General features: G+C 30.3%; 1 protein-coding gene across 3 annotated transcripts in view; it reads right to left on the bottom strand.

The window, feature by feature from the left end:
• Gls (glutaminase) overlaps positions 1 to 12,015 on the bottom strand; it is a 77,253-nt gene that overhangs the window by 53,530 nt on the left and 11,708 nt on the right. For all 3 annotated transcript variants that reach the window (XM_046447269.2, XM_046447270.2, XM_046447268.2), the window contains exons 2-6: positions 10,194 to 10,290; positions 9,714 to 9,835; positions 5,039 to 5,168; positions 3,716 to 3,795; positions 1,798 to 1,961 (exon numbers count right to left, since the gene is read on the bottom strand). In XM_046447269.2, coding sequence (XP_046303225.1) covers positions 1,798 to 1,961; positions 3,716 to 3,795; positions 5,039 to 5,168; positions 9,714 to 9,835; positions 10,194 to 10,290 — 593 coding nt within the window. The remainder of the gene's footprint in view (positions 1 to 1,797; positions 1,962 to 3,715; positions 3,796 to 5,038; positions 5,169 to 9,713; positions 9,836 to 10,193; positions 10,291 to 12,015) is intronic.

Raw genomic sequence — 12,015 nt, 5'->3', positions numbered from 1 at the left:
ACTGGAAGAAGCACAAATGGTGCGACTCTACATTGTGTACAACTAGAGAAATAAAAAGTTGTGCTACATTTGTGTACAATGAAATGAAATGCATTCTGCTGTCATGTAAAACTAATTTGAAAAAAAAAGTTAAAAAAAAGTGAGGTAATGAAATTCCTATAAAAAATTGGAAGAGAAATAAGAAACTATAAGTCATAGCTTCATTTTAAAAAATAATAAAACAGGGCTAAGGATATAGCTCAGTTGGTAGAGTGCTTGCCTGGTATGCACAAGGCCCTGGGTTCAATCCTCAGTACCGAAAAAAATAATAATAATAACAACAACAACAAAACAAGCCAGGCGCCACCTCTTATAATCCCAGCAGCTCAGGAGGCTAAGGCAGGAGGATTGCAAGTTCAAAGGCAGATTCAGCAAAAGCAAGGCACTCAGCAGCTAGCTAAGTGAGACCCTGTCTCTAAACAAAATACAAAACAGGGATGTGGCTCAGTGGTTGAGTGCCCCTGAGTTCAATCCCTGGTATCCATCCCCACACACACACAAATTGGTGCACTTTTATAATCCCAGCTGTTTAGAAGGCTGAGGCAGGAGGATTTTGAGTATGAGACCAGCCTCAAAAACCTAATGAGGTTCTAAGCAACTTGGCAAGACCCTGTCTCAAAATAAAAAACAAAAGAGAAAGACACATTTCATTTTTTATCCAGCACAAAGAAAAAAATATAAAAGTATATTTCTTACAACAGTTATTGCAATCTTAAGTTCTTACTTTCTTCAGTCTTACTTTATTCCATATCTTATCAATCAGGAACCTCACATATGCTTGAAAGATTAAAAAACAGATACCAACTCATAGGAATAAAGTATAATCTAGCTTACAACAGTTTGACGTTTAGTTTTAAAATTACTATCAGATTAAAGTACTAACTACCTTTGTCCTCTCTTATCTTTACAATTCCTGCAAAATAATGTCTTGTTTAATCAGACATATCTTTATTTAATCAGACATATCTTTCAAATAATTAAAAGTTATGAAAGAGAAAGACCAAATACACACACACAATAACAAATTCAGCCACTATCTCAATGGTTTCCATTTAAACTTTTTATGATGGAAGTTTTTAAATATGTACTATATTCAAAAGTAAATAGTATATGAACATTATATACCCTCAAATTTATATTCAGTTCAATATAGACCCTTCCCCTGAGTGACGGATGAACACCAGTGTGGTATACCAATTTGCTACATGGGATAAAGCCATGTCATCTCATTTCCTTATGTGCTTTCATGGCACCCAACATTTAATTCAATCGCACAGTTAACTCTTTGCACATTTTACAGGTATAAAATGAGGACAAAAGCCTGAAACAATGAAAGAAAAACCAACTAAAAAACCTAGGTGTTTGTTTCATCTTTGCCAAATAGAATTATTTAGCAGCAATAATTACCAACATAGTAATAATCATACCTAGTATTCCCACCTGCCTCCGTTGAATGATTTTTAAGCAAATTCTAGAAATTTTGAAATTTTTCTACAAGATATATCCCTACAGGTTCTTGTAAGTACAATTCTTACTCCTTACCCCATCTTCTCCCTAGCATATTCTCCAGTAGTAGGAAATGCCTAAAAATTTAAAAAGTAGGCGATTAAACTCTCTATGGATTTCACAGAAATTTTATTATGAGTAGAAAACAATGTGGGACTATTTTTAATTTCTGCAAAAAAAAAATTTAATTACTTAGATTTACTTTAAAAAGTGAAATATTTATTTTTCAACCAACTTGTAGGTAATTCTTACCATCTTCATTTAAAAACAGTTTGTTAAATCTTAATCCACTTGGCTCTTTCCCAACATATCGATGCACATATTCAGTTCCAAGATCATTAACAGCAATGGCATATTTCAAAGGTTTTACACAGGACTGAAGACAAAAGGGAACTTTGGTATCTCCAATAGAATGCCTGTGTAAAAGTAAATTTTAGAGATAATTAACATCAAATGGGGAAAAAAATAACTGCATAACTAGAGTTATTTTTTATACATGTTAATTCCAATTTATAAAGCATAATTCAACACAAAGTTCACTTTGGTATTAAAGAATAAATATTTTTATTTTAAAAGTGATACCGCAAAAAAAAAGGCAAAAGCTTATATTCAAGTGGTAAAATAATAGTTCTGAATTAGGAAATTAATAAGTAATGTGGAAATTTTCCTTTGAAGGAAAGAAGGTACTTCCCTAATTACTCCTACCTGTATTCAGTCACAAAGTGAACTAGTCCTTTTAGACGGTATTCATCTTGGTTAAAACATGTTTAGTTTAAGAATTAAACAGCACTCAGTGTAGACTGAATACTAGTATCTGACACCTTATCAATAAATGCCTCATCTTGTGAATCACATCTACTTCCAATTCCCATTAGAAAAAACAGCATTGGTTTTATAAACCTTATAAATCTAACACTAAGTTACAATACCATGAGTAATCTGTACATTTTATGGACCCAATTTAGGATAAAAGCCTATAACAATGGAAAAAATGGATTAGAAGTTAAGAGACCTAGGTTCTTGTTTCACCTTTGCCAATATCATGTCAACCATGGGCCTCAGATTCCTAATTTTCAAAGTAAATAGGCTAAACCATACACTTTTTATTGCAAATAGTTTAAGATAACCACTCAAAAATTTAAAAAAAAAAAAAACTTAAAATGAATGCACCAAAGAGATCAAAATTTACAAGTAAAGGGAAAAAAATTTAAATGGAACATTATCTTAAAAAATAAAATCTAAACTTTTAGAATTATATGACTTGTCTTAACAAAATTTAGGGTAAAATAATCTCTCTGATATAAACTCATCAAGCTCTATACACACTTATAAGTTGTATACCTTTTATTTCGGCTATATTTTAATAAAAAAGAACAAACCTAAAAACTAAAAGATTGCATCTCTAAGTCTTTAAATGAGTGAGAAAATATCGATTTTTCTTTTATGGAATAATTTTTCTGATAAAATCAAGTTACAACTTGATAATAAATCTTTATGTCTAACTTTAAGCACAATAAAAAAGGGTCATTCTTGAAAAAATATTCCAGAACTTCATCATTTTTTCCAGGGCCTCTCTTAATTCTTTTTTAAATAAAATCATTTTCTTTAAAAATGCCTTCATCACATCACTATCCTTCTTATAATTCTGTCAGCAGCTTTGCCTGCAATAAGACATTTCCCAAACATGGCTTTCATGAACTTCATGAAATCCTCCATATTTTGCAACAGACTTTTCACTCTGTAAATGAGTGATAGATAATGGGATATGCTATGCTGTACGGTCTTAACTCTTATGCCAGCCATATCAGGAAAAAAGATAGTGGTGGGTGAGTAACCAATAATATGCTAATTTTATTAGTTGTCAGTTCATTAAAGAACAATGTCAGGTTTTGACAAGACTACATTTCTTGAATAGGTAACTGTAGATACTTGAATAAAACTCAAATAAGACTATAGCTGTCAATAAGAAGGAAAAAATACCTCAAAATTTTAACATAAAATTACTGTTTCAGCTCAGTTTTTTTACATTATAATATAAACTTATTTATCTTCTTGAAATTGTTCTCAGAATTATTATCTATTATACAAGATGGTCCTCTCTACATCATGCTCATTGTTACTCAAAAGTTAAGGCTTAAAGTTGGTTTTCATAGATTTGAAATAAACGCACCTCTGTCCATCTACTGTACAAACAGACACACCCCACAGGTCAGGACTGAATTTGGCCAGTTGAGGAATATAGTCTGCAACCTATGAAAAATATTGGAAAGAAATTAACAGGTATAATAAAAACTGTCTAATCTCATTTAGCTATTGTATAACACTCAGAAGCTTTGTAATCTATCTTTTATAACAATATTCCTAAAAACTAAGGGCACGATAGACTTGAGAATTAGGGTGAAATCAAGTGCCTTCTCTTAGGCTATTACTCCCTATGTTTTCTAATGCTTTTTCTTCCTAAAAGCAAGATACTCTCAAAGAAAAACTTGGACTAGGTTTAAAGAAAGAAGAAAAAATTTCTTTTCTTAAATAAACTACCTATATTAATTACAATCATGGATGCATGTAGAGTTTCATTATCTAACAAATTAGGAATCAAACAAATAAAAATAAGTAATGGCAATTACACTGAATTATTATCAAGAAGTTATATTACAAAAAAAGCTACCCAAAACTAAAACAAAATAAAACCTTTCAATATGGAAATTAAATAAAATAGCCTCTATTATTATTTAGAGGATTTATTCATTTTAATGTACTTATTAACAGTGCTGGGGATCCAATCCAGGGCCTTGTACAAGGGAGGCAAATGCTCTGTTTCTGAGCTGTACCTGCTGCCTCTAGAGGATTTTTCCTTTTACTTTTTTGTGGTGATGGGGATTGAACCCAGGGGCACTCTACCACTAAGCTCCACCCCCCAGCTCTCTTTTATATCTTATTTTGAGACAGGGTCTTGCTAAATTGCCAAGGCTTGCCTCGAATTTATGATCCTCCTGCCTCAGCCTCCTGGTGTGCCACCTTGCCTGGCTTCTAGAAGATTTTTTAAAACTAGAAACATTCTACTTAATGTTCAAAGATACCAGATCTGCAGAAATTCCCAATAAGGTTTTTGTTTACTTAATTAAAAATTTAAAAGGCATCTCATTAGAAAATAAAAGAATTCCTAAACTTAGGCTCCTTTTTCGCAAGAATAGCAAAGTTAAACCTTTTAAATATTTAAAAACATTAAGGGGTTGGGGTTGTGGCTCAGTGCACGAGGGAGGCACTAGATTCAACCCTCAGCACCACACAAAAATAAATAAAAATAAAGGTACTGTGTCCAACTACAACTGAAAACAAACAAACAAACAAACATTAAATCCAGCAGCTTGATTTAACTTAAATTTCTTAATTAGCAAAAGACAACTACAATTTTATTCTCTATACCTCAAATTGAGCTGAAAGTATTAATTAAATGACTGGATTAGGAAAATATCCACACCAAAAATATTACCTTTCCTCCAGACTGCTTTTTAGCACTTTCATATAATTCGTCGATGTGTGAGGTAAAAGACATAAAGTCAGGAATGACAAATTTTCTTCTAAAGGCTTGTGTCAGCAAGACAATGTTGCTTTGAACACATCTGTAGAATGTGAGGAAAAAAATTAATAGACTGAGTGCCTTTCAATTATTAATATTTGGTAATAACAGCATTAATTAGGAGAATATTAACCCCATATTTTAAGAAGACACAAATCCATCATTTTATACAACTAAATTCTACAAATTATAGTCTTTCTACATAATTTTCTTTCCTTCTAGAAGTCTTTCATGTAGTTGCTTGTAAGATGAACAGGTTAGAAATAAATTAGATGTGACTAAAAAATGCGTCAAAGACAACATGACAGAGCATTCTAACAGGTCTAAGTACAAGGACCATCTGAAACAAGTTTCTTATTTTACCAGAATAGATAAACATTCAGTATGGTATCTGGTTAACAGAAATAAGACTTTAAAATATTACGGATAAGATCCTATTTATTTTTCAATTAAGGAACTTCAGACATAATAGCTTAGTTCCTGTATAACTAGCCCTAGTATTTCACCAAAAAAAATTAAATATTTTGTATTTTAACATTCTTTTTCCAAATTACATTTTGAAAAACTTTTATTTCTAGTTTAAGAGTTGGAGATAAAACATATTTGAATTAGATTAATAAATTAATTCTTCAATGAAATATTTGTTAAAATTCTTATAAAAGTATAATTTTAAATAAAATTTCACATAAAATCATACAATTTTATATTATTTAAATCACAAAAAATGCTAATTACATTATTCTACTCAATGTAAAATTTGTACTACACTGTAGAGTAAAAATGTTTCACCATTAAAAACTCTTTTAAAGCCATGGTAAACCATGTGGATGGAAGGTCATAAAATCTAGTTATTTGAACCAATATTCTGCTTTGATCTAAAAAGGATTTAAGCCAGAAAGTCTGTATGTTAATGTAAACTTAAGAGTTTTGTAAATAGATTACTCTGAGCTTAAGATACTCTTCTTAAGTTTTCTAAGTCTCACTAACTCAATAATAGAATTTCTTAATTGAAAAAGGAAGACTTGCTATACGTGGATGTCAAGCCATAATACCAACTGTGATAAATCTTCAGGATAAACCTTTATAAGGAAATATTAAAGTCAAACCATTAATATGAGAAGTTATTCATTTAACTGTATTCCTCAGGGATGAGTAATGATAATAGCAGCTTCTTTGAGGAAAAGAAAAAATTGCCTTTTGTAAAAAAACAACCAAATTGCAAGTACTAGTCATCTTGTTTAGTCCTCAAAACATCAACACTTTGTAAAGAATTTCCCCACTTCCAAGATAAGAAAATGAGATTCCAAGAGGGTGAATAATGCCCTAATCACAAATGGAGAAATAAAGTAGAAATCCTCAATATTTTTCAAGTTTGATAACTGAGAAATTTTAAAATCTCAATATTTTAATTCAAGCTGTTCTAGATGAAACATCAAATTAAAATTAAAAACCAAGTTTCATATTTTAATTATTAATAAAACTCAGAATATATATTCAGCTAGTCAACATAAAATTAACATATAACTGTAAAATAAAATCTTAATGCAAAAGGCTATTGTTTCATTGACAAGAATCTCCCTATTATAAACATTAAAAAAATTATAATTATAAATTCTACTATTAACCTATGGGTATATTTGTTGACATCCAGAGTTGACAAATATTTACTACTTATATAAATTGATAGTTTCCTTCCAGCTTTAAATGTTAACCTAAGATATATTACCATAACTTACTAGTATTTAATATTTAAAATGTTTCATATAGTTTCTAAAATTCAACTTGCAAATATCAAAACTGCAAAGGATATATATACCAAAGAACAACTTTCTCAGAGAAAAACACTAAGATAATTTCTGATCTTAAATTACCTCCATGTCAAATCATATATATGTGTCACTTCTCAAGAAGTTATAAATAAGCAAGTATGGGAAGTATCAAGCAAATTTAAATTATTAACCTACTACAATTTTAAACTAATCAGTACCTTCAACAGGAGGATTTATAATTAATAGTCAGAGACACCTACTTTGGTTTTTGTTTTTTTCCTCTAGCAGGTGGTGCTGACAAAGCTGTAGAAACAGCCTTCCCTAGTATATGACCAACAAATTTTACCTCTCACAAGAGTACCTAACTGTATACTGATGAGTTTCCAAATATTAAGGTTTTTCTTGTCGGTTATTTCAATATAGATTTCATCAACCTATCCAAAAAATTAGAAGTCATGTAAGATGAGTGCCGAAGAAGAGCTGTTTATGCCTTTCAGAAAGTGATATCTTTCTCTCTGCTTTATTCAATTTTCTTATCTGTGAACTGGGAATAGTCACTTTATTTCCCGCTTTACTTAAATATTTATGTTTAACAACTATAATGTGTATCAATGTCCTACAAAACACTTCTCACAAAATTTTTCTTTAGTAAAATAACATAATAATAAACTTTTTTAGAAAACTATAAAATATACAAAATGCAAAAACCGTTCATTCACTTTTTCCAAAATCCAAAAAGACCAAATAATTACTATCATATATAAGAATAATTCCAATATCTAGAAGGTTAAAAAAATGCATGAACAAATAAAGAATTCATTTTCAACACAAAAATTTCTACTTCTATTAGTTTTAAGAATTATTAGCATTAAAGACAATTGACTACATAGATGGGTACAGGCAGTCTCCAACTTTCAAATAGATTATATTCTAAAAAAGGTATTTTAGAAGTCATTTTCCCCGTTTAAAAAAAAAAAAAGATTACATACAAAGACTAAATACATTAACCTACAATGCATTTTAAGTAAAGTCCCTACACTTTTGACTTCAACCAAACTTTCCCACCTTTATAAATGTTATTTCTCTGGGAAAATGAATTCCATGTTTTAACATCTCTTCCCCAACTACAGAGAGGTGAGATAGTTTATTTCTAGCTACACTAGCTAGGTAACTACTTATGATTGAAAACAGAAAAGGAATTTCTCTGGAAATATCACCCTTCCAGGTGGCCTGTAAAGGTTACTATTCAGAGGTACAGTCACTTCATTGTAGGAATGAAAAAAAAAATCTTATGCCTATGGCTTGCTTATATATGCCACTAAGCAACTGCCAAGTTGGGAACTGCCCATATTACTTTAAATTATGGTAATTATTATCTTCTAATGTAATAACAGATAGAAAACTAAATGATTGTGGTTTCCTGGCTTCATAATCAGAATATGAAATTGCTTTAAATTTCATATTTAAGCATACCAACATGTTTATAAGACACAAAACATTTAAACAGTATTAAATGTGTAAAATACTGCTTCCATTTTAAATTCCAAAGCCAGTTTCCCATGATATCCACAGATCTACTTATATCTCTTGAATAACTATGCTCAGAATAAGCCAAAATAACTTCCTAAAAGGCACCCTAATCAAGAGTACTTTACAGAGACAACTCATGAACACTAACAATAATATGTCTTAACGCAAAGGTACAAATATATCTAGAAATAAATTTCTTGTCTCCACAAATTTCTTCTGTAGACTCAAAAATTTCTAACATCAATTGCAAAGTGGACCTATATAAAGTCGATGTGTATAAAGGTCAGCTGAGCTAACAGAACCAAGAACCTCCCAGGGAAAAGAAAAGAATCCAAAACTGTCAGCAGCACTTCCCAGCATGTCAGGACATTTCAGAGAACCCTAGTTAAATACTTATCCCTTTAGATTAGTTAATATTCCAGGATATTCCCAGGAGATTATCTTGGACAAATCATCCAGTTCCCCAAATAAACTTTCAAAGTAGATGCAGAAATTCTTCAGATCCATCTCTACCAAAACCTACATCTTATATAAATACTTTCAGCTTTATGCTAGCTTCCACTCAACTATTAATAGTTTAAAATACTATCTGACTCTTTAGTATCCATTACAAACATGTTGTCCGTTATATCTTCAATAATTAAACTAATAGGAACACATAAATCAAGATAAATAATAAAGATATACAATATAGAATGCCAAATTATTTTCAAGACTTAACTTCCAATACTTAGTCAAGATCTTAAGCTCCAAAGCTGTCTTTAGTTCTTAACTGATTCAAGGAAAATGAAAATTGCCAAAAACCTATGCATTAATACATCTGAAGAAAGGAGGGAAGCAGACAATGCACATATGTACAACTAAGGAATACAGGGCTGTCTGAAGCCCTCTCATTTTATGATGTCATCTAAATCATCTCATGGAAAGAACTAGAAATTATGCTGAGAAAGCCTGCAAGGCATGTAGATGAACTGGAGATCAACATAAGCAACAACAGGACAAAGGATGTGTTCTATTCAAACTAAATGCAATCTCTAGGTAAGATATATTGGAAATATCCATGGCTAAATTTCTTACAATAGATTTAAAGAAAGTTTGTTTTTTACCCAGTGTATTATATAGAACCTTAATGTATACCATCACTGTTCTTCAAACAAATGATGTTCTAAACCCCCTTTTTCAGTTACACAGGAAGCAGCACTGGCCTTCAGAGATGCAATTTTGTTTTAAAAGCAAAATCACCATATAGCATAGCAAATCACCATTAAAGGTTTGGCAGAAATTTTTACTTTTTAAAAAGATCTTTGTCTAGCATGACACCATCTGATGTTGTTTGAAGAGTTAATCTTAACATATCCATACACTCTTTCAACCTGGGATCAGACGTTCGCAATCCTGTAGATTTGAGTGCCTGTTTTTAAAAAAACAAGAGCTTGTAAATATATAGTGCAAATAATGTATATGCTTATTCCAACTACAAGTTTTTATTCCTGTACATAAAAACTTCTATTCAAGACTTGAAAATGTATGTGGCATTTGTGTCACTATTACCCACTTTCTGGACAAGTTTCTCATAGTTTCTTTCTTTTTCTTTCACTGATTACCTTGAAACAAGCATGATAAAAATTCGAAAACATAATAAGAGAAACAGTGTCAATGAGAATCTATATGTCATATGACCTTTAAGACTACATTTCAGTATTACTCTATTACTAATTTAGTACTACTAACTTCTTAAAAAGTTAAGATAGAAAAATATAAAAACTTACTGTAATAAATTTATGAACAGGTATTTTTTCTTGTCCTTCCGCAATTGTATAAAACAGCAAATCTTCCAAGCTAGGTAACAGACCCTGTTTTATTTTACTAAAAGGGGAGGAAAAAATACAAAATTAATCCTTGTGTGAACATTCTAATGGATTTTAACTAAGTATGCTATTAAATAATCATTAAACCAGACTATAGCTGATATATTTTTAAGACTACAGTCATAATAAACACTGATTTACCAAACTCAAATAAGTAGCACTAGAAATCATACTGAAAACAAAATAAAAATGATTCATTAATACACAAATTTTTTTTTTTAATCTCAGGTTTTGAAATCCTGATAACCAACTCTAGTGTGCTAATAACTACCCATCTGTTAAGGTAATAATACCTAGTATTATTGTACTGGATTGTAGTCCAGTACAATCACCCAATACTAATTACAGAGTTCAGTAAATGTCCAATTAAGAGTCAACACTTTGGTTAGTTACTCTTTTTAATGTGACAACTATATCTTTATTATTCAAATAGTGAACCTGATTGTGAAATCTGGGAGAGACAGCAATTAAGAATTGGATAGTAACTTAAGATCAAGTGCACAAGTTCTTGAATCCTGGCAGTAATTATAGCTATGTAACCTTAGTGTTATCTGTGTATCTGTGATTCAGTTTCCTCATATGAGAGAGAGGGCTGTTTTGAGGATCAATTGCCTCAGTACATTTAATACCTGTAGAACACTACCTGACAGAGTAAGTACTGAATTGATGGCAGCTATAGTTATTATTTCTAAAGTAATGTAGGTTTGCATATAACAAATCAAATTCCACAATCATAAAGATTATCAGAAAAAACTGCCATAAATACATTAAAATCTTAATTAACTAAACTAGCATTATAATAAGATAATAAGATTAAGCAAACTTTTAAATAGGAAAGAAAATTTTCTTATCCATTGAAAAGCTTTCAAGTAAGCAAATTATAATGAACCTATTTAATGTTTTCTCTTCTTGGCTAAGAAACTGAAAACATATTTCATTATTCTGAACATCAATGATTATCATAAATATTATAGTACTATTAAAGGATAACAGATCTAAGGTAGACCAATCCCCTCCCCACCTATCATGAGTTATTAAAATGTCTGGGGGAAATACATGTACAATATGTCTATGAATAAAATATTTTGGGAAAGAACATTACCTGTATTTCAAGAAAGTGGGAGAGAATATGAGAAAGAAAAGAGAATATTCACTTTCTTAAATTTAGAATATAATACAGTCAACTTCAGTCTAATCACAGAAATCATGGCAAGTTTTATAGGAAAATTATGTGCATTATTTTTGTTTTTAAAAAAAAACTGTCACGCAGCATAAATACTGTCAAGATTATGTTTTTGTACTGTTGAAAAAAGCTTTTCCAGATGTCTAAATATTTTCTAGATTACTTAAAGAGTCTACACTAGTCATATACTTTATAAGACCATACATATTTAATTATTTCATAATAGAATTACTTGGCAGAATACTATTAGAGGTCCATATATTTCTATTTTAAAAGATGATGGGAAATAGAATTAGTTCAAGAAACATAATACTTTGTACACACAAACACATATATAATTTCTCCTAAAAGAAATATTAATATTGGCATTAATATCATTAATACTTGTTTTCAAAACTGCTACATCAACTTTCATTTTTGAAGTTAACCACAAAATATATGAATTTCACCCCATATTTTTAAAAAAACTAACACATAGGATTATCATTTTAAAAATTTAATGATGTGCCTGAAAATAAACCCTGAAACAATTTTTGCTCT

Source organism: Marmota monax, unplaced genomic scaffold (genome assembly GCF_021218885.2).
Source record: "Marmota monax isolate L192 unplaced genomic scaffold, Marmota_monax_Labrador192_F-V1.1 WCK01_AAM20220418_F8-fsc00007, whole genome shotgun sequence".
NCBI classification, from domain to species: domain Eukaryota; kingdom Metazoa; phylum Chordata; class Mammalia; order Rodentia; family Sciuridae; genus Marmota; species Marmota monax.
This window is presented reverse-complemented; position numbering and strand designations above follow the sequence as displayed.